A 24536-nucleotide genomic window follows, 5' to 3' on the forward strand; every position below is an offset into this window, starting at 1 on the left:
ATGCTCGACTACTCGTATATTGATTACCATTTTGTGGCAAAATGTGCTTAATCCTTAATGCTTTATCCTTTATCCTTTATCCTCTATCCATTTCCACTTTCTGCTTTCTGCTTTCTGGAATCCTGCCTGCAGATGCAAGCTCCGCAATCTCGTGGGCACTGTCCTCAGTCGGGAGGTTCATGTACGCGGCGGTAAGTCGAAATAAATTTTAATTAATTTAGGAAAAAACACACACACACACACACAACACGAATGAACGAACATTCGTGAATTTACAGCCACTGAAAGTTGATTTGTGCTGACGAAGTGAGTTTTCTGGCTTTCATCGCTTCTGTCGCTTGTTGTGGTTGTTGCTGGGGAAAACTTTGGCCTAATTGGAAAGTTTTTCGCGCTGGCCTCCGTCTCCCGGCAGCGGCAGCTCCAGCTCCAGCTCCAGCCCCAGCCCCACGTCGCACGTCCTGCGCCCAATTTCCGTCCTCCTCTCTCCTTCCCTTTGGAACGCCTAAAAGCAGTCAACGCAAGTTTTAATTACTATTGCTGCTGGCAAATGCCTGTCGACCAGGCGCCTGCCTGGCACTGCCCTCCAGTTTTTCTTCCTCGAAAAATGTTCGGGGAAATGTGGAAAAAAATGGAGTGCTCGACGCTAATTTGGCGCCTTAGTGTGTGAGAATTGACTTCGACTGGATGAGGGGAGCTTATACACTGCATTTTGGAGCGGGTATGTGGCGTATGTTATAGCCGCAAATCCAGATATGTGGAGATCGTTTTTGGATCCATAGAGTCCGTCTTAAGGTCTTTCCTCATCCATTAAACACAACTCACCGAAGATATATGTAGGTCAACTCTTCATAGATTTATGCGTACTTTCATGGGTACAAATCACCATAGCCTTTCCGTTTTACATCCCAAACCAACTCTACTCTTGCCCCCCATTCTAGCTCCGCTGGCTCAGACAAAAACTTTGCCTATTCTTTTGCTAAACTGCATTAATGAACTCTGAACTGTGGGGAGACCCGGCGGCGCAATCATTTTGATTGCCATCACATGTCGCATAGATTTTGCGGCTCATTGGGCTTTCATTTCAAGCGAAGAAAGCAAGAGAAATGGTTTTAGGGATAGCAATGGAACCAACAACAATTAGCAATGACCATAAAAGATATGCCATATAAATGGGTGTTTTCGCCAGAGACCAAAGGCTAATCCTCAAAGGGCCCACTTGAGTTTTGGGGGATGGCCTTTAATTAACAGGAGGATGGGAAGGAGCAGGAGAAGGAGTAGCAGTGGCCAGGAATGGACCAAAAAAAAAGGGGAATCCTGACAGATAAAGACAGAACCAAAGAGAGAGAGAGACCAACGAGAAGTCAGCTCAAAGCAAAACAAATAGCACAAAGTCGCAACCGCAAAAAAATCTAAGATAGAGAGAGTTTCACTCACGCACACACTGGCCCCACAAGCGGACACACACACATGCGTAGGGTTTTTCATGCAAAAGTTCCTGCAAAATGTCCGGCAAAATGTCCGGCAGCCATTTTTCAACAGCTAACTCTCCAACGTTACGTATACGCCATGTCCATGTCCGCTGGCTTATTTTATTTGCGGTCTCCCCTTCACCCTTCTTCACCCTTCACCCCTCACTCTCTTTGGCTCTCTGTCTCCTTTGCAGTCTTTGTTTTTCCTTCGTTTTTATGTGTGCTAGAAATTGTTTCAGCCACACCACCCCCCACCAACCCCCAAATGCCTAGCGCTCTTTCTCCACATTCCTTTGCGTGGAGGGTGTCTCGTGGAGAGCTTTCCGCTTGAACAATTTGACAGCGCGTAGATTTGGCGCAAAACGTTTTGCCTAATTTGGGGAAAAGTTCTTGGAGGGAATCTGCGATCTGCGATGGCCACGGACTAGGACTAGGACTAGGACTAGCACTAGAGGGCCCGGACCAGGGCCATGGCCAGTAATTTTGTTGCTAATGTGGGACCCTGCCAACGCGTTGCCACATTTAATTGCCGGCGCTTAAGTTGATGTGGCGCAGGACCTGCCTTTTGTTGCCTTTCGTAATTAGCGCAACTTTGAGGCAAAAACTCTTGACAAATTCCCCCCCTATATATAATTCAGCTCAAGCTTAAACGCAATTGCTGGCATTTGGTTTTGTCAGGCCAAAAGGAACACATTCTCATCCTCATTCTCGTCCTCATTCTCGTCCTCGTCCTCGTACTCATCTTCGGAGTGGGAAGGAGTAGAGAACTTTTCTTGACAGTGATGAATGGATGCTGGGAGCCACAAAGTTGCCGCAGCAACACGACTTTTCAGCGCTGACTTTTCCCTGCACTTTTGCATTTCATCAAACAAAAGCACACACACACACACACACACACACATACATCTATGCCTAAGGTGCATACCACTGAATCCTTGGAAGATTCACTATGTCCCCGTGTGTGTGTTTGTGTGTGTGAGCGTGGAAAGTTTTGTGATTGAGCTAGAAAAGTTTCCATAGTTTCCCTAGTTTTGCATGGGGCTGCCACAGCCCCAGCCGCTGGCTGCTTGTGTATGAAACCTGCGTAATTTGTTTCTAATTAGTTGAATGCACATTGTTGAGGATGCCCCTCGAGCTGCTCGAGCAATGTGCAGACAGACTGCCGAACAGGATATGCACCTCAAGGAGTTTTGCATACGCTGGAAAATTTCAGGTTCTGTTCTGCCGCTGTTTCACTAAAATCAGATGATAATTTAATAGTACCCGGGGAGTCCTTTCTAAAAATAAGTACGAAAATCCTCACAATAGCTTAAAATCAGCGAAAGACTGGAAGCATCCATCCGGCAGGCACATCATAAGCATAAATCCACATCCCTTTCTCATTTGTTTTTTTGTTTTTTGTTTTTTGGAGATGGGAGGAACAACTTTCACATACACAAAAACAAAACGGAAATGAATTTCCGCATAAAATCCGAGTGCAGCGCATCTCTCTCTCTTTCTCGTTCCCGTTCTCGTTCTCTATTCTCTTAGTTTGTGCTGCGGCGACTATAAACTTAGCTTTCATACTTACTTTCCTGCCCAGCTGTCCTGTTCCTGTCCCGTCTGTCTGTTTCTCAGTCTGTCTCTTTGTCCTTTTCTGCTGCTGCGCAACATTGTTTGGGTCCTGGTCCTGCCTCACCATACCACACTCCATGGGCTGTCCTTCAGTTTGGAAATTTTCATGCAAAATGCAACATGAAAGGCGAAAAAAACTTTGCCACTGCCACTGCTAAAAATAGAAAACTTTTGCACCAAAAAAAAAAAAAGAAAGAAAAGCATGAGTGCCATTTGGGATCGAAGCATTTGATACCCTTGAAGGTCGATTGTTCAGATATGTGTATGGAATATAGTCGGATGACATTTATTAAACGAAATGCGGTATGAATGAGAGCCATGCAACCGCCGCTTAATGAGTTTGAGTTGATTTTTCTGCAAAATGAAGCATTTTTTGTTAACAATTGTTCGTGAAAGTTAAATGTGATATATGTATGTAGTACTCGGATCTTAGGAGCTTAAACTGCTTAAAAACTGAAGAGCAGATCTCAGTGTTATTGCCCTCTAATTGTCAGGTTGTAAGGGCATAAGGTATCGTAAGAAGGAATGGGGCTTGGGGCGAGAGCTACAGCTCTAGGCTGGGACTCAGCCCTCCCTTCAATACAAATAATGAAGATAAAACAACAAAATTGTACTAAACTACACTGGAAATAGCAGAACAGCGCAGCAGTTGTGGCAGTGGCAGTGGCAGTGGCAGGAGCATTGGCCAGAGGAATTATAATAAAATGTTGTCACAAAGTTTCACCAACAAAAAATAAAACGGCAACAGAGTCGAATGCGGACAATAACAACAACTTTTCAAATTAAACTTTTATCCAATTTTTGAGAATCTTAAAGTTACGCCAACAAAATGCCACAAACCAGGAACAAAAACCGAAAAAATGGCCAAGCCATGCAAATTTAGTACTCGGATTTCCAATGGGAGTAGTCGAGGATCTAGGGAAATGGGGAGTGGACTGACGGATTGGGGGGCGAGATTTGCCCTAATCTATTTACTATTAGAGCCCCCCTTTGAACGAAGTGCTTGAACAATGGAACGCACTCTACGCACAACTGTTGAAAATTGCCTTTGTCCGTCTTAATTAATTTTCCAAATGCCATCAGCCATCAACCATCAACCGGCAGCTTCTGGAGCCGCCGAATGCTCGGAACGCATTGCAAAATCATGGACCAAGGTGGACACTGGTCCGGAAGAAGAAAAAAACGAGGGGGAACGGTGTGAGCCGCAGCTAAGGCTGTGACTCTACATTTATAGCCGATACTCAGTCAGTAGGGCTCCCCTCCGCCAGAGGGCGCACACATTTCACCACGAAGAGTGTGTTAGAGAGAGAGACGGAAATTGAGTCGGAAGCCTGCTAGATATCGTCATTCTCTATGAGACTATAAAAGCTAGAGAAACTCCCCACACTCCTATGATATCTCACTGTTTCAAGTGTGTTTCAAAATTTCGCCCCACCCCCTTCCGCCATCACAAAAGACGAAAGTCTGTGGCATTCACAATTTTGAAGATACGAGAAATCCAATAATGCAAATGTGGACCAGATCGGATCCCTATTATAGCTAAAAGGAACGAATAAATTTTCAGTGGCTATGCAGCGCTCTACAGGTTCGGGTATAAATGAAGAGTTGCGGCCGTAGCAGCTACTCACAACGTTCCCCCTCGTTTTTCATTGAAATATCTGAGACCTATGAAACTGAGGCAAAGCTATATAGTTCTTTACCTGTTTAACGTTATTCCCAAGAAACACTCTACTGTAAAAAGTTTCCCAGTTTCCCTCTGAAAACCAGTTTTCATTGATTCTTAAACCACTGTGTCTTGCCTTTGGCTCGCTTTTGCCATTGTTAGGGGATCCTTGTCATTCTTAATTTTGAGCCGAGCGCTCGGCATTGGACAGCGGAGAAAGGCCAACAGAACAAAAAAATCTTTAACTCAAATTGCCAAATCCAATTTTTTACCGACCTTGTCGACCGTCCCCCGACCTTCCCCCGTACGAGAGCCTGCCAGCCTGCCTGCCTGACAAACGGCAACGCTTTTGTTAAGTGTCACAAAATGTTGGACACAGCTGAGGGAGTGCGGCTGGGGGCAAAAGCCGGAATTTAATGTGCCACACATATTTTTGCTGCTGTCGTAGCCCTTTTTATGGACATTAAAAATGAAAATACACAGACAAAAAAACTCCAGACCAAAGCCAAATACGAAAATAACCTTTTGGCTAATAAAAGTCAATGGCACAGGGGTCTAAACATAATTTGTTTGCTCTGTTCCGTGACGTTCCGTCCCGTTCCGTCCCGTTCCGTTCAGTTCCGGTGTGTGCCCTTGAACCTTGACTTGTGTCAACGCTGCTTAGGCGCAATAATTCACAAACATTTGCCCTCCTCTATTGCCCTCCTCCCACGATAGAAGATAAAAGCTCGAGCAATTTACATAAAAAATATGCTTTTTAATTCGTTCCAGTCGTCAACCAGAAGTACACGGTCCAGGTGCACGACGAGTACGTGATGACGGGGAATACGGCGGTGCTAAAGTGTCAGGTAAGCGTCAGCAAGTGCCAGAGCTCCTGCAGCCTGGAGCCTGGAGCCTGGAGGCTCCGAGTGAAAGTGTTTTGATCTGAATTCCCACTCCGATAGCGCCACAAAATTCACTTAGCAGAGAAATCTCATTTTGATAGCCCAACAAGGGCTCGTCCTGACATCAAATTTGGTTATCCCACGTCCTGAGGCGGAGTTCTGCTGACTCCTTCTGCAACTGCTACTCCCACTCCTACTCCTACTCCTACTCCTACCCCATCGATTCGCTCTGTCTATATATCCTGTTTATTATTACACCACCATCGCCATCGCCACCACCAGGTACCCAGCTACATGTCGGAATTTGTAATGGTCACCGCCTGGGTGCAGGACACGGGCATGCATCTGTATCCGAACACGGACATCGGCGGCAAGTACACGGTGCTATCGAACGGCGAGCTGTACATAAATAATGCGGGGCCCAATGATGCGTACAAAACCTACACATGCCGCACTGTAAATAGACTGACAGGTACGTGATAATCGCATTTCGCAGGTTAATCGTCCGGCTGAGCGATGCATGAATACGCCACGCCGCTGAATACGTAGAGTCAGGATGCTGTAGCCAGAAACAGAGTCCAGGATCCAGGATCCAGGGTCCATGGTCCAGGGATCCTGTACTGCTGCTTCCAGCTATAATTACGTTGAATAAATAAGCAATGAACAGCATTTTGACCAGGGAGGCGTGTGGGGATGTGCGTGTGGACCACCTGACCGGGTAAATTAAAGAGATTTCAGCAACACCCCCTTTCCTATTAAATCGAAAGCTTCTTATGGTCATAATGTTGGCCACAGATGGAACATTTATCCTTGGCATAATTCCCATTGAGATTCCCTTAGAATTTAATTGCCTGGCCAGAGAAAGATAGTTTTCGCTTCGCTCTTTGCTCCAGAGGAAGGTATAGTTTTCCCCCCAATTTTAGCCAGAGAATGAAACAGTTTTTCCCCCTCTTTAAGCCTCAAAAACATATAGTTTGATCCCCTCTATCTGTCTGTCTCTCTGTCCCTTGGCCGAAAGTCAATTTGTCGTTTTGTGCATAATTTATGATGCGTGACATTCAATCGCCGGTCGGAAAAAGGGCATTGAGCTTTTCCCTGAGGACTTTTGCTTGAAAATGCTTTTGCTGTTTCCAGCAACGCACACATAAAAGATGTCTGTGTCTACAGTCAATACGTGAGAGATCTTTGGAGATACATATGTACATACATATATGTATGTACCTACACATATGAAATTCCATGTGTGTCTGCTGGCTTATTTGAAGTTTATTGTGTGTGAAAATGCGCTTAAGCTGAATTTCTATTAGCCTTTGTGCCGCATATTTCACATCATCAATCAATACGATAAAAGTTCGAAATTTCCCCCAGTTCGGAGTTTTACGTTACCTTTTTCCGCTCCCTTTCCTTTTCTTTTCTTTTCTTTTCTTTTCTCTTCCGTTCCGTTCCATTCCTTTCAATCTTTTCCGTATGTGCGAGGGAGATTGTATCTGTAAATGTTTGCATTGTTTGCTTGTCGTTTATTTGCAGTTCATTTCTCTGTATGCATCTTGAAAGTTGAATTTATACATTTTCCTGCTACATTTTCAGGTGGTGGCTGCCATTTGCGGTTGCCATTTCCCCCAATACCATCTCCATCTCCACCGCCACCGCCACCGCCACCACATGCACATCCACATGCACATCCACATCCACATCCTATTTTCGCCTGTTGTTTGCCTAATTAATCAAATTGAATTGAGCCACAAAAACCGCAAGTTGCACTACAGTTTTGGCCGTAAAAGCAGCGGGAAATATGAGCTGCATATTAATTGGGGGGGGAGTTGGTAGTCGGCTGCAACAGCAAACAACAATGCCACCTGCCACTCCATGGCAACCACTGGAGCAGCCACTGGGCTTCGAGTGCCACTCATTAAAAGTGTAACATGAGCCGTGGGTTCGTTACGGCCATGGACTGGCATCGAGGATGATGTTTGGCGGAGTATTCATGACTAATTCATTTATCGCCCAGACCAGACCGCTGAGGGCTCTCTCCCTCTCCCTCTCCCTCTCCCTGACCCCCTCCCTGTCCGTCTCTCTGTCTTTCCCTCATAATTACAATTTAAACCCAAAAATCCATTTATTTAGCCAACAATGAAGCGAAGCCAAAAACACAATGCAAAACCCAATGCCCAAGCCCGAATGTGGAACAATGGAAGCCATAATGAAGCTATCCGAATAGTTGAAAATTGAATTAGTTTTCGCTCTGCATAACATATACAGGACTTCCTTATGGCTGGGAGGGGCCAGAGTTTTGCTGTGATTTGGAGGCCACAGAAAAAGGATGTTCGGGAAAGAAATACAAGGAAATATTAAAGTCCTGTGATGTGATGGCAGGTGCATCCCTCTGTCCAAGCAATCAACTTGATTGCTTTCATTTTCTTTCAATTAATTAAAAATATACTGTACATACACCTACCTACCTACATATGTACATATGTATATATGCAAAAAGTAAACACATTCAGGTTAAGCGATGGTCCGCAGGATTTGCACCATAAATTCAGTGGCACGAGCTCGCCTTAAATCTAAGTAAATGCCACTGGGGCAGGGGCGGCCCCATCACTTGAGTCTTTCTACACCCGATACTCAAAATTAGTACAGGGTATATTGGAATTGTGGGGAAAGTGGATGTGTGCAACGCCCGGAAGGAAGCGTTTCCGACACCATAAGGGATATATATTCTTGATCAGCTTCAATAGCGTCCCATCTGTCCGTCCAGATGAGCGCCTAGATCTGAGAGACTATATCTAGCATATTCCGCATCTGGATCAGATCGGGTAGCAAATGTTGTGGCTTTCTCTCTCTCTCTCTCTCTCACACACATTCTTTGTAGTGCAGTGTATGTGCCCTCTGGTGGAGGGGAGCCATACTGACTTAGTTTCGGGCTATAAATGTAGAGTCGCGGCCTTAGCTGCGGCTCACAACGTTCCCCCTCGTTTTCGCATATTTTTTAACCTTCTCCCACTGTCTCTCTCTCTCTTTCTCTCTCTCTCCTGCTTCCTCACTCCGCGGCACACACAGGTGAAATACAAATTTCAACATATCCTGGCCGCATTATTGTAACGGAGCCCAAGGGCATGGTACAGCCGCGCATCAACGTGGAGAAGCATTCGATGCGGCATGTTGTCCTTAATGGCCAAACAACGTTGCCGTGCATAGCTCAAGGACATCCGGTGCCAACATATCGGTGAGTAGCAGTAGCAGTGGCAGTAGCATGCAACACACAAAACACACACACCACACAACACCGAAAAAATCCAACAAAAATATCGCGACAACAACTTGAAACACGTGGCCATGTCACAGGACACAGCTGTGGCCGCGACTGGTCCTGGGAGATGGAGTGGGAATGGGAATGGGAATGGCTATGGGGGTACGGTACTGAAGGACGAGTCGGTGTCCCGTCACGGGGCCACGCTCGGTCTCCATCCAGACCCCATCTCAAAACCGAACCCAGAACCGCAGTTGGCGCGCACTTTATGACAATGTGAAATATTTAACGCTTTTCCCAAAAAAATCCACAATAAATGAGGAAGTAAATCTGGGCCGCAGCGCCGAATCGCTTGATACCCTTAAAGATTGAGAGGTCGTGTGGAGTCGATGGAATATATGAGCTTTGATTCTATGATTGTGATGGATGTAAATATTGTATTAAGACCCCAGTATGCAGTATTTTACGGGGACTATATTCAAAAACGAATTAGTTTTTCTTACAAAGACTTGGATTTCCCCTGACTGTTTTCATAAAAACAGCATGTTTTATTGTTCTGAGGGTATAGTTTTCAGAAACCCAGACAGTTGATAGAAGGACACACAATGTTTGTCTGACGATACAGGGCTGCTAATGCATTTCAGGAATACATATATCTTTAAAAGGTCTCAGATGGGGCAAGGATTTCGTCGTAATCAAAATACCTTTTGCAAGGGATTGGCGCACACAACAAGCGGAAGCCAACTAAAACGAGAAACGAAAAAATAAATGCAAAAAAAAAGAATCATAATAAAAATGTCAGCCAAATTGTCGAAAAATGTGGGGCGCACGGCGGCAGGGTAAATGCCCCATTGGCCTCCGCATAGAGAGTGGCAATTGGAGATCCTTCGGGCCTCTCTATGCGATTCCCATGGGATACGGTCACCGGGAGGTAGATCTTGGCTGAGACGCAGGATGAAGGATCAGCTAAGGCGAAGAGATTGCCAGCGAAGTTTACCAAGGAATTCCTCAAACTCGATCTACCTTGACAAACTTTGAAGCATAACTTCAAACTCTTCTGAGCCCAAGTACTACACTCGGGCCGCTGGAATTGATACCGCCCAACCCCCCCCGCTGTCTGGAGGGGCAAGGTAAACTCTGCCCCGCATATGTGTTGTTTATTGCGGCACTCAGAGAGGCGTTAGTCTTGACTTGGCTTTCGTTTGAGATGGGATGGGATGGGATGGAATGGAATGGGCCTCCGCCTCCCCGCGCCATGTCACAGCCATACACAAATCAATCAAATGCTGTGAAACGTTTATGGCCGAAAATGGCAAATTGCTTTCTGAAATGTCGCTCAAGTTTTTTAGTACTCCAAAGAAAGGAAGAGAGGAAGAAAGGAGCTGTAGCAGGAGCCAGGAGCCAGGAGCAGGCCACACCAGGAAGGACTATCACTGGACTCTGCTCCCCATACACTGAACGGCCACTTTGGCACTGGGCTCATCATGGGAGATTTTCAAGTACTAAAACATGCATGAAAGATGGGGATCTGGGATCTGGGATCTGAGTAGGAGAGTGTGTGTCCTTGCTTTCGCCGGACGAAAAGGATGCCATGTAATATGCCATTGTAGCACGTGTCTGCTCTCTCTCTCTCTCTCTCACGGTGTCTCTGTGTTCTGCTCCAGCTTTTCTGTCCTTCGTGGTGCATGCATAAAAAATGCGCCCAGGATATGCCACATCGCAGCGACTGGCTTTCATTTAATGTCTCCCGCTGTGCCATGCCGTTGCGCGCTCTGCCTCACTAAAAAAAAAAAACGCTCCAAAAGAATGCTGGAGCAGCAGCAGCAGCAGCAGCAGCAGCGGCTGCCGGATGGCAGAGGGTTTTGTGAGGCGCTGAGTTTTCTTTTCCGCTGCACTGTTTTCCCGACCTGCAGGTCGGTCCCGGTCCCGGTCCCAGGCTGCTGTTGTTGTTGTCTTTTTGTTGTGTTTTCCTCCTGCTGATGCTGTTGGTTTCCCTTTTCCTTTTGCTTTTCCTCATAAATGTGAAAATAGTTGAAACTTTGGGGGTTCCATTCTGCTGCCATCTCTCTCTTTCTGTGTCTCTAGAAATATTTGAAATCATTTTTTATGAGGCATTTGTTTCGCTGACATCTCTTTTGTGGCCGGAACTCCTGTTCTGGCAAGAATTTCTGCCACAATCCTCAGACACACAGGCACACAGACACACAGGCAAACACACACACAGAGGAGCCGTCAAAGGCATATTAATTCAGTTGTTGATAATCACTGACCATATTTCGTATTGAACTGCATTTCATATGCAAATCGCTGAGAGCCCATCTCCTCGTTCCGTATCCTCTCTGTAGCATATGTATGTGTGGTGGCGAGAGTCACCTCATTCTCATCCTCCTCCTTCTCCTGCTCCTCCTCCTTCTCCTCCTCTTCCTCACCCTCCTGAAAGCCCCCCATCTTCTGCAGCTTCTGCTCGTTGGATGGCTCGCATTTTCCATGATTTTAATTAAGAAATGCCATGCCGGGGGGCCCATGCAATGCACATGCCTTTGCCATAAGACGGGAAATGCACTCAAGTGCAATTAAAGCCAAATTAAAATCAATAACTTTTATGGAAAAAATCCCCCCACATTCAGAATTGTGTTGCAGTTGCTGTTGCTGTGGCTGCCTCGAGGGGTGGGCGTGGCAGGCATCAAACAGATTATGACACGCACGCCCGATAAAACTGCATTTCCTCTGTTGATTTACGCAATTGAGATATTTTTTCAGAATTCAATTTCTTGCATCGGGAAATGCATTCAAAGTTGGGTGGGGAAATGGGTGGAGTAGCCACAGGAAATGCCCTTTATTGAGGGATAAACCAAAATCGAGAACAAAGTAGTCAAATCCATCCTTCATTTAGGGATATAAGTGGTGTAAGGTGATGAGGTACACGTTATAAGGTATGATTCCCTAAAGGAAACATTTAGCAAGAGCATTTTGTATAAAATGAAGCCCCGTCTCTATCACAAGTTCAATCCTGGTGCGGAGATAGTATTTTCGATCCGCAATGGGCCGAATACTTATTCAAAATAAAGCTGCAATTTTGCTTATCGTGAGATATCCAGCGAGCTTTGAGAGAAAGCAAGGCCAATACTTGGCAGCTATTTGGCAAGCTGCTAGTCCGCGGGGCTCTGCTCCGAACACCTGGAAAATCCTACACTGAGGATACTGGAAGGTGGGAGAACAGAAGTGAAAATAAACTCAAATTTCCCCATATTGAAAAAAGGAATAATAGAGAATAATTGAAACACAACTATCGAAGAATCTTCCCAACCAAAAGTAGGTCCAATTAACCTATCCATATGCCCCATCAGTCCCTCAATCCGATCATGAATACCCCATAAATAAGGCAGAGCAGAGCATATGCATATATGAATAAAAATCACTCGTCCTCCTGCCTGCTCGACCACTTCCCATCGTTATCCCCACTTAAATGCAATCAGTTTTATGAACTATAGAAATATATTTGAACAGCCTGAATGGCCTTCAACACGGGCGTAGCCAGGATTTCGCAAAGGGGGCAACGGATTTCTTTCCATGCGTAATTTTTACGCATAATATACATATGTACATATATGTATTTAGAAGCATCGATTCGGAAAAACATATCTAGTAAATTAAGCAAAGACAATCTTTTTTTAATATTTAGCTTCCCCCCTCCTTGGTACGCCTTTGGCCTTCAATCTTACCGCCCCAACCCCTCTCAACAGTCCCCCAATCAAGGCTACGTGCAGCATAATCGAAAAGAAATTGAATGAATCGAAATTATTGATAATTCAATCTTCATTTTCAATTTGTTTAAAGCAACAGAAAACAAATGCCAAAATCGTTGGCAAATAAACGAGAAACGAGAAACGAGGAACGAGGAATGAGGGACGAGAATTCCACGATTTCCCAGCCATTTCCCCCAATCCATTTCCATTTCCCCCTTCGAGCTGTTTGTCTTTGCCTTTGTCCTGAGTTCCGAGTTTCGAGTCCTTTGTTTGGCTAGCATTTCATCGCATGTTTCTTCATTCTCTGGCATGTGCCTCCGTGTATGTCCGTGTCTGTGCCGTCGTCCTTCAGGTGGTTCAAGGAGGAGAACGAGCAGCTGCTGCCTCTGCAGCTCAGCGAACGCATCACCATCGTATCCGCCGGATTGCTGAAAATCACCAAGGTGCGTAGGCTCTCCTCTACCTCCTCCTCTATACCCAGAACGAAAAAGAGCCAGAAGGAAACCCCAGCCCCCTGCTGATTGCCAATTGATTTCATCCATTGCAGGCACGTCTCGAGGATAGTGGAAAATATTTGTGCTGGGTGAACAATACGGCTGGCGAGGAGACCATCCAAGTGTCGCTAACGGTGACAGGTGAGTGTGTCTGCCTGTGGGGGGGAAAGTGTGGGGAAGGATGTACAGCAGATAGATAAAGAGTGCGACTACCTTCTCCATACATTAACATCCCATATCTGCAGCTCCTCTGACGGCCCATCTGCAGCCACAGGTGCAGACGGTAGATGTCGATAAGGATGCGCAATTCCAATGCATTGTCTCTGGCCATCCGGTGCACGATGTGAACTGGTTGCACGATGGCAAGCCCATACTCAGGGACAATCGTGTGGAGGTAAGACCCATTCCACATTCCACATTCCACATTCCTCCTCTCTCAGGCACAATCAATTAGTTCCCTTAACAATCATTCATCTCTGCGCACAGATCCTCACCGATCCGCCACGTTTGATCATCAAGAAGGTGCAGAAAGAGGATCCTGGCATGTATCAGTGCTTCGTCTCCAATGAATGGGAACAAATCCAATCGACGGCCGAACTCCAGTTGGGCGGTATGTAATCATATCGCTAACACACATTTACTAATAAATTTCCCATCGAGTTGACTATTAATAACCACTTATGACCGCACACACAACCGCCCACCGCACACCGCACACCGCACACCTCCCCCTACTCCTACATCTCAATCAGCAGCGTAATTTCCTCCTCGAGAATGAATGCCATTGCTCCTCTCTGTGCTGTAGAATGACGACGGCAGACCGCAGACCGCAGACCGCACAAATAAATGTTTGTCATAATTGCATTTCATTATTTTCTAATTTAGCAAATTGCTAACATTTTTCAACGAGCCAGAGAGAGGATGCCACCCATAACAAATCACAGTGGAGCAACAGTAATAGCCACAGCAACAATGAGAGTAGAGGCTGCCTGCCCATAAAACGCAGCGACGACGACTTAATTTTATTACCAGCACTAAAAATCTAGCCGCACTAAACACTAAACACAGCGGGGGTGGGTGCCAGTGCCTATGCCAGTGCCAGTGAGAGTGCCATGGGGGAAGCAGGATCTGGGTGGAGGAGAATGTATCGTTTAGCAGCCTTAGGGGCATACATACATATGTATATGTAGGGACAATCACTCTCACAGTAATACAGATGACAGAGCGGTTTATGCGTGGCCTACAGAGCGATTAAAAAATATCGTTAAAGGAGGAACGGTACCGATTACTGATTTCCGAAGATTTCCATTAAAAAGTATAAAATGAAGAAACTTTGGAAAATTAAATCCCACATGAAAAATACCATTATATTCTTTTGCCATTTGGTAATCAATTTATATGCCCCCAATTCAAGTTTTCAGATACTTACACAAGAAAAAAGCATATGCCACTTTTCAATAGGGATATCTTCCATCAAACACCATGTCGCCGATTGAGCATTTCCACATTCAAATTGTTTCCTTTATCTGCAGTACTTCATCGCAATATCTCATCGCGTATAAACATCACAGCAGGAAAAGCAGCAGCAGCAGCAGCAGCAGAAACATTCGCGCTTTGTCGCTTTGGCAACATTTCGTGATTTGCTTTTAGGCGCAAACGGAAATTGATTTCGATATATTATTGGCATGCTTCGCACACAGTTCAGTTCGTTGGTGCAGAGAAAGGGGGCGGTCTGCGGGCATAGGGGGTTGCGGGTTGCGGGTTGCAGGGATAGCCAGGAAGAGGAAACGCTGCTTTCTTTTCGCCTTTCGGTGTTGAGAGCCCTCCCCTCCACCACCAGGATTCACACCACATGCTAGAGGGAAAACCCAAGCGCCATTAAGCGGCCGGATATGGCAGCAATTGTGTCAACGCTGCAGCTCTATGTGTGTGTCTGTGTGTGTGTGTGTGTGCCCGCATCTGTGTGAGTGAGCAAATAAATATGGCAGCTTATAACTGAGAATGTCAGGCGATGATATGCGATGACTATTCTAGCCGAAAAATCCATTGCATTGCGCCGAAAACGGAAATTGATACAATTTTCATCAGCTGGATAGCATTTGCTGTCTTGTCAAATGCATTTTCCGTTTTGCCTTGGAAAAGGAAAAGGAAAAGCGAAGGGAAAGCCAAAGGAAAACGAATGGAAACTAAGGAAATGCGATGGTAGGGATACAAGTGCAAATGTGGTTTTGGCTCTGAGAGAAATGATTCAATAGAGAGATGGAGTACTGCTGTGTAGCCGTGCTGCAAGTAATCTGGGGAAATCTGTGGGCGAACTGTTTGCAGATGGATGTTTTATGTTTAAGGATTTTAAAGAATGAAAGGGACTTCTCATCATCATAATGAAAAAGTGTAACCATCAATGCACACACATGGCACAGAGCAAAGCCTTTTTCCATCATTAATGAAACTCTCTTCCTCTCTTCATTTGAGCAGAGTTCTAAACTCGTCTCTTTTCTCCTCTGCGTTCATTTCTGTTCATTTTAGATGCTTCACCGGAACTACTTTATTGGTTTTCGGAGCAGACGCTGCAGCCGGGACCGACGGTATCATTGAAGTGCGTTGCCACCGGAAATCCACTGCCGCAATTTACATGGTCTCTGGACGGATTTCCGGTAAGTTAAGCCACCAAACTCCGCCGCAAGTTGAGCCCCCATTTAGCATAGCCATAGTCATAGTCATAGTCATAGCCATAGCCATAGCAGGAGGCGGAAATGCAGGCAGGCAGCGTTTCCGTTTCCGCTGCTAAGAAGTTGCCATAGTGCCAAAATATTCGGCATCGAGCAGAGCAAAGCACAGCACAGCAGGGCAGAGCAGAGCAGAGCAGAGCAGAGATATTTGTCACAGTTACAGTTACAGTTACAGTTACAGTTACAGTCACAGCTATCGCAGTTCATCTCTGACTTCCTCTCTGGCCACCATTCGGCCCAAGCGAGAACATGCATAAATGTTTTAGGAACCAAAAAACCCCTCACAGAGCAAAACCCCTTGTTAGCCAGGGCTCGGCTCTAGTGCATACTTGGGATTCCCAAGCTTTTGGGTTTGCCCCTTTTGCTTTTGCCTTTGCTTTTGCTTTTTGGAGCACTCGAATTTTTCGTTTCTAAGAATTTCTGTTGCCTTTTTTTCCAAGGATTTGTTTCGTTTATTTGCATAAATTTTCATTTTCTTGGGATCCTTTTTCCCCACTTCCACTTTCACTCCTACACCCACTCTCTGTGTCCCTCTCTTTCTGTGTGTTTTCTCTCAAGGCTTTCCACTTTTACGTAGTGCAAATTTTATGCAATTTCAATCAATTCGATTTACATGAATTTTTCATTTTACCTCCGCTTCAATCTGCAATCTGCAATCTGCTCTCTGATTTCACCAGCAACCGGAGAGAGTAGAGAGTAGAGAGCGGATAGTGGAAAATGTTTTGCTAATTGGCCCACTTTGATAACGTGTTCCTTTAACCACTCCACTCCACAGATTCCAGACAGCTCGCGCTTTTTAGTGGGTCAATATGTTACCATCCACGACGATGTCATCAGCCACGTGAATATATCAAATGTCAAGGAGGAGGACGGCGGCGAGTATACCTGCACGGCCCAGAATGCCATTGGCAAGTGAGTAGAAGCCATAGACATAGCCTCTGCAGCAGCAGCAGCAGCAGCAGTACGAGCATCAGTTCCATAAATAAAACATATAGGCCTCCACTCCGATAAAAAGCATTTCCATGCTAAATCATAAATTTAGTTGTGGCATTGGGAAAAAAAAGAAATAGGGACTGCAACTGGGAGTGGGAGTGTGCTGGTATTGTTTGCAGGCAGACGAGCGACATAAAATCCAAACAATGTGCTGAAGCAGCCGTAAGGCAACTGTTGGCAAGGGGGTTTTCAGATATCATAGTTAGGGATGGTATACAGAATCATATCATGCACGAAAATTCCCCAACATTGATTTTGGTTAAAGCTTTAGAATGTTTTTCCTTTGGTTGTTACTGGCATTTACTAAGAGATAATCTCAGATTACGTATACGTAGATAATCCTCATAGATGATGGGATGGGTGATGTGTTCTCCGGCTTTGGAGTTCCTCCAGTTTCAGATCAGGAATTAACATCGAGAACTTTGATGCTAGTTAGTGATTATTTTAGAGTGCATTTCATTAGTTATGAACTTGAACTTGGGCTGAAAAATAAAACACGCTTCCATCTCCAGGTCGGCTCTAAAAATGTTCCTTTGTTCACATTTTTTTATGTACTCCCTTCCTTACTCGGATGCTCCAGGGTCTCGCATAGTGCAAAAGTGAACATCTATGGATTGCCTTACATACGCGAAATGCCAAAAATAACCGGGATCTCTGGTTCTGATTTGATTGTTAAATGTCCCGTGGCTGGTTATCCCATCGATAAAATACACTGGGAGCGAGGTAAGCATCACATACAGTATTATATCTTTATGCCTCTCTACTATATGTATGTACATATATTGTAAATATGTATATTGTATATACCCGCATGACATGGCGATGCTTGCGATATATGTGTTTTGGTTTCTTTTTTGGTCATTTCGTGATTTCTCTTTATGGTTATTTGCCTTTTGGCCAGAGAGTTGTTTGTTATTAAAAATGGTATGTTTGTTATTGCGCATATCAGTGAAAATTATTAAAAATACAGAATGAACGCTGCTTTTGCTTCTGCTTCTGCTACTCGTACGAGTATTCGTACTTTTTTCTGACAGTCTGTTTTCCTTTGACTTTTTAAGCGAAATAAATTTAAAATATATATTGTTTTTTTCTATTTTTATTTGTTAATTATTATCTCTGTACGCAGTTGTCAGTGTGCTAGTGTGTGTGTGTGTGTGTGTGTGTGTATGTGTCAACATAAATTCCTGTTTATTCTAGCTAAAAAGCACAATAATCATCACGGGGATCAGCTGGGGAGAGACAGAGGAATGCTCTTGGAAATGTCTGCATACCGAGTTGACGATGTTTGCCTTAAGGTGATAGGGTTCTGAAACAGAAAAGATACAAAGGAGGAGAGATAACTTTGGAGATGTGTATACAGATATGCAGGTATAGATATTGTATATAGACAGAATAGGTGTATAGACAGGTGTATAAATGAAAGAAAAGCTAGACAACCATATTCGGTTTTTAAACACTTTAAAATAATTAAATTAATGCAAAATGTAAGTGAAAACAGTTCCATTTTAATATTTGCACTTTCAAGGCTTTTTCTCTGGATTTAGGTATATAGACAGATGTATGAATGATCGGAAAGCTATGTATATATATGTATGTATGTAGCTGGGAAGATTGATTTATAGATTAAAAGAGCGATCGATGAACCGATAGAAAAATAGATGAGATTTGTATATGAGTACAGATAGATAGATATATTTGTACCTAGATATATCTAACTCTAGACGAATGTGCGTACATGAATATCCAGATCCAGATATTTATTTCGTTTTATGGCAATTTATTTAGGACTTTTAAGCTCTCCGCAAAAGTGGGTCGTTCTGTTCTGGCCTTTTGTGAGTGTGAGTGTATGAAAATAAATTAAGCTCGCAAAAAGAAAAAAAATTAAAAAGTGCCATATAGCCATAAAGTCATAAATCGCATAACTTTGTTTTATGTGAGTCCCCAAATTAATTGCCAACGCCTTGCCACGCTCTCTTCCTGCCTGCTGCTCCTGCTCCTGCTCGTGCTCCTGTGGCATCCTGGTCGCTCCTTCGTTCCGGGAAGATGGCCAAACGTTGCCCATAAATCGCCGACAGCGTGCCTACAACAATGGCACCTTAATTATCGAGCAACTGCAGCGCCTGGAGGATGCGGGCACGTACACGTGCATGGCACAGAACAAACAGAAGCAGACCTCGCGGCGCAACGTGGAGATCCAAGTGCTGGGTGAGTACTACACGACTAGTACTAGTGTGGCTCTGGCTCTGCTGTGGCTTTGGCAAAATGTTTTCCCAATATTTAAAATTAGAAAGTGGCCGGAGAGAGGGAGAGAGCTCTATTCTCTATACGGAGATGCAGCTGCCGTCGGAGCCGTGGAGCCGTTGTCGGAGCTGGAACTGCTACAATGAAACTATTCCAATTAGACTGGCGAAACGAAACTATGCAGCCGCAACAGCAGCCACAGCCACAGCCGGCAACTATTTTCCCAGTTAATGCACATGCAGGCGGTGGTTGGATGGATAGTGGGTGGCCAGCCCCGCAGACCCACAATGGAGTCATTGACTTTTGTGTTCTGTCTGCGACGGTTCTGCTGCTTCCACGTTTCACTCTTTATAATAATTTACTCGACTGCAGCAGCAGTGGCAGCAGCAGCTGTTGCTAAGCCGCAAGTTGCATTGATGGTGCCACGCCTCCGCCTCCGCCTCCGCTGTCACTGCCACTAACAGTCGCATCCTTGATTATCAGGCTCTCAGTGGGTTTTGTGCTTAAGTCAACTACTCCGGCAATTGTAAATGAGAAATGTTGCATGGTTTATGGGTTTATGGGTTTATGGTTTCCTCATGGATTCATCCCATCCACAGTGCCACCGAAAATTATGCCCATCCAGGCGATGACGAACATGCTGCGAGAGGGGATGCGAGCGGCCATCTCCTGCCAGATCCTGGAGGGAGATCTGCCCGTCAGCTTTCGCTGGGAGCGTAATGGCAAGCCCCTGATTGGAACAGGGTGAGTCTTTCGGACTTTTAGAAAAATGTATTCCTCCGAATCTGCAGCTCTATCACTCTCTATCACTTTTCTATCACTCCAGCAACGAGGTATTTCGCCGTTTGGATGAGTACTCTGCCAGCCTCGTCATCGAGCACATTACCTCGGATCACTCCGGGAATTACACATGTATCGCTGGCAATGTGGCGGGCACCGAGCGCTTCACTGTGCCCCTGACCGTGAACGTGCCGCCCAAATGGATATTGGAGCCAAAGGACTCGAGTGCCCAGGCGGGGGCTGATGTCCTGCTGCACTGCCAGGCCTCTGGCTATCCCAAGCCCACCATCACCTGGAAGAAGGCCATTGGACCAACGCCAGGCGAATACAAGGACTTCCTGTACGAGCCCACCGTTCAGCTCTTCCCGAATGGCACCATCTACTTCAAGAAGATCAGCAAAGAGTCGCAGGGGCACTTTCTCTGCGAGGCCAAGAACAACATTGGCTCTGGCGTCAGCAAAGTAATCTTTCTCAAAGTGAATGGTGCGTATAGAGTGAACCCAGTCCTCCCAGTCCTCCAAGTCCTCCCAGTCCTCAGTCTCTGTATTCTGTATGCATATGTGTATCTTCTCTAGTGCCCGCTCACTTTCAAACGAAAACGAAACAAATCTCGGTGGCCAAGGGCAAACAGGTCCATGTGCAGTGCAATGTGCAGGGCGACAATCCCATCGACTTCAAATGGAAAATCCAGGCAACGCAACAGTATCTTGACGAGTCGCTGGATTCACGGTAAGAGTGCTGTGTTTCCCGCTTCCCACTTCCCTCTCTCCTTCCCCCCTCCCACCGAATCTAGAGCCGGGGACTACTTTCCCCCATCCCTACGACGTCTGCGTGTCTGGCGAAATCAATTCCAAGTCGATTGCAAACAACAAATTGCTTTTAATTAAAAGAGTTCTCTGTCGGGGGTTTCGGTTTGTAGCGATTGCAATTGGAACTGGGATTGGCATTGGGTTTCAGATTGGAGCTTCAGATTGGAGGAATGGAACTGGGGGCCAAGGTCTAAATCAAATTTCGCCAGGAGTGAAAATGCGTCACACCACGTCGCCATGTGTGTGGTGTGTCTCATATGTCTCCTATTCTTGGAAGGAGAATGGGATTCAGAACTTTGATATTGATATTCCGAGATTTAATCAATTTTTTTTGTGCCAGTCGTAAAGATGGCTATTACTTCGGCTTGCCGTTGGTTTTACTTTTGGATAGCCTGAGAGTCTGCTCTGGTTTTCCTCCCACTTGTGTGGGTACTACATATTTGTGTATCGTAAGTGTTTTAATGTATGTGTATTTCCGGCTTTCTCTTTTCTTCATTCCCCTCTCCTCTGCATTACGACACTCCACCTGCCACCTGCCACCTGCCACATGCCACCCGTGCCCATGCCCGTGCCCGTGCCCGTGTCCGTGTGCCTACCGCCTTCTGCTCGACAAACAACAACTGAATGCATGCGCGCTGTATTTATATATGCCATTTGCACACGCACACTGTGTGTGTGTGTGCTTGTGTGTTTGCGTGTGTTTCGGCCTCGTACGTCTTCGTCTTTGTCAACAAAACTACAACTAAAAAACTGCAACAACTACAACAACTACAACAACTGGGACGGCTGGTACTGCTGCAACGTGGAAAACATTGTTATAAAATTGCATTGCACCGCTCACGTTGCGCAAACACGTATCCACCGTACACATCCGTACGTATCCTCGTATCCTCGTATCTCTCGTATCTTGGTATCTGCTTCTGGCCCATCGTTTGCATGTGTCGTCGTTGTATCTCTTAAATGCATTTACTTGCATATAAATCACACACACACACAGCTACACAATAAGAGATCAAGTGCTCGACGATGGCATGGTCTCCGAATTGGGCATTTCGCACACATATCGCCAGGACACGGGCATTTATATCTGTCAGGCGAGCAATGCATTCGGACAGGTAAGTCAGGACACAGCTCCAGAGCCAAAACGAGAACCAGACCCAGAACCAGCAACATCAGCAGAGATGTGGAATTGAAAATGGGAATGGGAATGGAATGAGGCTGACTGGCACTGCCCTCTAAGTGATATTATTATGTATCGAATTATCTTTAATCAAACTGTTGCTCTACTACCGAACGTATAGAAGTGTAATAAATCACATATCCTCTATTCAAGCGGAAAGTCTGCTCCAAGTTGCCAGGCTGCCAGTCCAATCCCGCATCCAATCTCGCATTTCTGTTGACCCTGCAGCAGGCTGCAGTAGCTGCTGGGTTACTTACGTGGGTTACTGTATATACGCTTTCAATTCAATCCAAACAGGATGAAATGTCCATTCAGCTCATTGTCCAGGAGGTGCCCGAGCAGCCGAAGAATCTTCGCATCAACTCGCAGCAGTCGCGCAGTCTGCAGCTCACCTGGAGCCAGCCCTTCGCTGGCAACAGTCCCATTGAGGAATATCACATTTACTACAAGCAAATATCAGGTGTGAACAAATTTTCAGTCCTCTCCATATGAATTCCTCACTATTTCAAAAAGTTTTTGTGACAGATATTTGGCAAAATGCCGAACACATCACCATAACGGGTGCCCAGACGGTGGTCAACATCCAGCAGCTGCGTCCCGCCAAGGCCTACCACATACGCATGTCGGCGGAGAACAAGCTGGGGGCCTCCGAGTTCTCCGAAGTGGTGCAGGTGACCACCCTGGAGGAGGTGCCTTCGGGGCCGCCGCTGGCCGTGCGAGCCGAGGCCAAGAGCTCCACCGAGATCTCTGTCAGCTGGGATGCACCTGAGCGGGATCACTGGAACGGCATCCTGCTCGGCTACTATGTGGGCTACCAGATGTCGCTCACGCCCGAGGACAAGGAGGTCAATCCCACGCAGGGTTTCAGCTTCAAGACCGTGGAGGTGCGCTCCCATTTCGGCGGCGAGACGGTCCTCAGCAACCTGAACAAGTTCACCCAGTACCATGTGATTGTCCAGGCCTACACCAGCCAGGGCAGTGGTCCTCCCAGCAAGGAAATTGCCGTCCAAACAATGGAGGACGGTAAGAGTCGGGTGGGAAATGGACACGGACACAGACACAGACACAGACACAGACACGGACACGGACATAGGACTGTGGTCCGGTCTGGTCTGGTCTGGTCTGCCTGCTGGCATACATTGATTGGATTTGTTAATTGCCCGTGCACAAAATCTGACCCCAGACCAGGTCCAGTCCCCAGCACCAGCGGGGAGCGGAGTTTGGGGTTTGTGGGCGCCCTGCAGTCTGGGGAAAAACGTTTAATAAACTTTTCCCTCTCATTTATCCCTCCCTCCTTCGTTGAATCGCCTTGCAGTCCCCTCATCGCCGCCAGAGTCGCCGCAGTGCGATGTGCTCGGCTCCACATCGATTTACATCACCTGGTCACCGCCGGACATTGACGGACAAAATGGCAAAATCAAGGGCTACAAAGTGTTTTACATATCGATCGATGAGCTCTACGGTAAGGTGTTCATTTTTTAAACTTTTTCCTACCCTCCTGCATACTTGATATATGAGTTCTGAGTATGATTTTGGGTTCGAGCTTCGAAGATATATATAATATACCCTTGCCAAAGGGTCAGTGATAGCAGAAGCTTTCAAGTTGGACTGCCAGTCGAATACGTCTATGACTATTCGATCAGGGTTACTCATTTGATGGCTGAAAGCCACGTAACAAGCGCCTGAGATATACATGTAGTAGATACACATATGGCCAAGGAAATGAATTAGTTATATATCTGGCAAATATCAATTTATTTGAAAGAAAAGAAGAGTGAATATTAACTTATCCACGAGGCACAAAAGCTGTCCAAGTTTCAGCCAACTTATGGCAACAGAACAGCTTCCTTTTCAACATGAACATCTCTTACCTCGAACTACGTGACTCGGAATCGCATCAGCATCGTCATCAGCATCGTCATCATCGACCATTGTGTCGATTACGAGCTCTGTGGAATGTACTTTGGCATTCCGGAGTGTTATGTGGCCAGCTTCCTTCTTCCTTCTGCGATTTATGACACTTTTCAATTAATTAGGCCACTTCGTGGTCCTCATATTTCCAATCAGCGCTAATTGTTCTCGTTCTCGTTTCTGTATCCCATTCTCGTATCGCGTACACATGCTCAGAGACCGATCCGGAGGTTGTCAAGTCAACAAATCAATACGTCACCATCGAGAATCTGCGCAAATACACAAACTACACGGTCTGGGTTTTGGCTTACACCAAAGTAGGCGATGGCATGAAAACCAAACCGTTTTATTGCCGCACCCACGAGGATGGTAAGTGGCATTCGGTTCAATGAACGCAAACGAGGTGCGGCATCCCCACCCCCACCCCCCTTTCATGCAACAAGCCCCATGCCCCATGCCCCATGCCCCATGTCGATGTCATTGCCTCGGTTGCAATTTTCATGAGCTTTATATATTCATGCACATATATTTATTTCTGACGCCTTTCATTGCAATCGTGGAATGGAATGCAGTGCCCTCCGCCCCGCAGGCAATCAAGGCGATACCCGCCTCCAGCACGAAAATCATCATATCCTGGCTGCCCCCGGACCTCCCCAATGGTGACATCGTAAGTAGACAATCCCCTGCCTGTGGCCCTACCCCGCCTAATTAGGCGACAGTTGAAGGGCCCCCCTCATCATTCATGGTAGAGCTGCTTGCTCTAAGACCTCTCA

The 24536-nt window shown here is 45.9% G+C and overlaps 1 protein-coding gene across 5 annotated transcripts in view; it reads left to right on the forward strand.

Moving 5' to 3' along the window:
- The window catches only part of LOC108153556 (Down syndrome cell adhesion molecule-like protein Dscam2), a 43417-nt gene that overhangs the window by 14473 nt on the left and 4408 nt on the right, over nt 1-24536 (forward strand). For 4 of the 5 annotated variants that reach the window (XM_033386848.1, XM_033386849.1, XM_033386850.1 and 1 more), the window contains exons 5-25: nt 133-191; nt 5518-5594; nt 5913-6102; nt 8691-8856; nt 12979-13069; nt 13174-13261; nt 13366-13514; nt 13607-13730; nt 15647-15774; nt 16625-16761; nt 17423-17565; nt 18886-19047; nt 19683-19827; nt 19910-20346; nt 20439-20592; nt 21670-21787; nt 22150-22312; nt 22366-22875; nt 23168-23314; nt 23980-24132; nt 24336-24430. In XM_033386848.1, the coding sequence (XP_033242739.1) occupies nt 133-191; nt 5518-5594; nt 5913-6102; nt 8691-8856; nt 12979-13069; nt 13174-13261; nt 13366-13514; nt 13607-13730; nt 15647-15774; nt 16625-16761; nt 17423-17565; nt 18886-19047; nt 19683-19827; nt 19910-20346; nt 20439-20592; nt 21670-21787; nt 22150-22312; nt 22366-22875; nt 23168-23314; nt 23980-24132; nt 24336-24430 (3436 nt within the window). The remainder of the gene's footprint in view (nt 1-132; nt 192-5517; nt 5595-5912; nt 6103-8690; nt 8857-12978; nt 13070-13173; nt 13262-13365; nt 13515-13606; nt 13731-15646; nt 15775-16624; nt 16762-17422; nt 17566-18885; nt 19048-19682; nt 19828-19909; nt 20347-20438; nt 20593-21669; nt 21788-22149; nt 22313-22365; nt 22876-23167; nt 23315-23979; nt 24133-24335; nt 24431-24536) is intronic. The other variant, XM_017283627.2, reaches the window with a different exon arrangement.

This window comes from Drosophila miranda, chromosome XR (genome assembly GCF_003369915.1).
Source record: "Drosophila miranda strain MSH22 chromosome XR, D.miranda_PacBio2.1, whole genome shotgun sequence".
In the NCBI taxonomy this organism is placed as follows: domain Eukaryota; kingdom Metazoa; phylum Arthropoda; class Insecta; order Diptera; family Drosophilidae; genus Drosophila; species Drosophila miranda.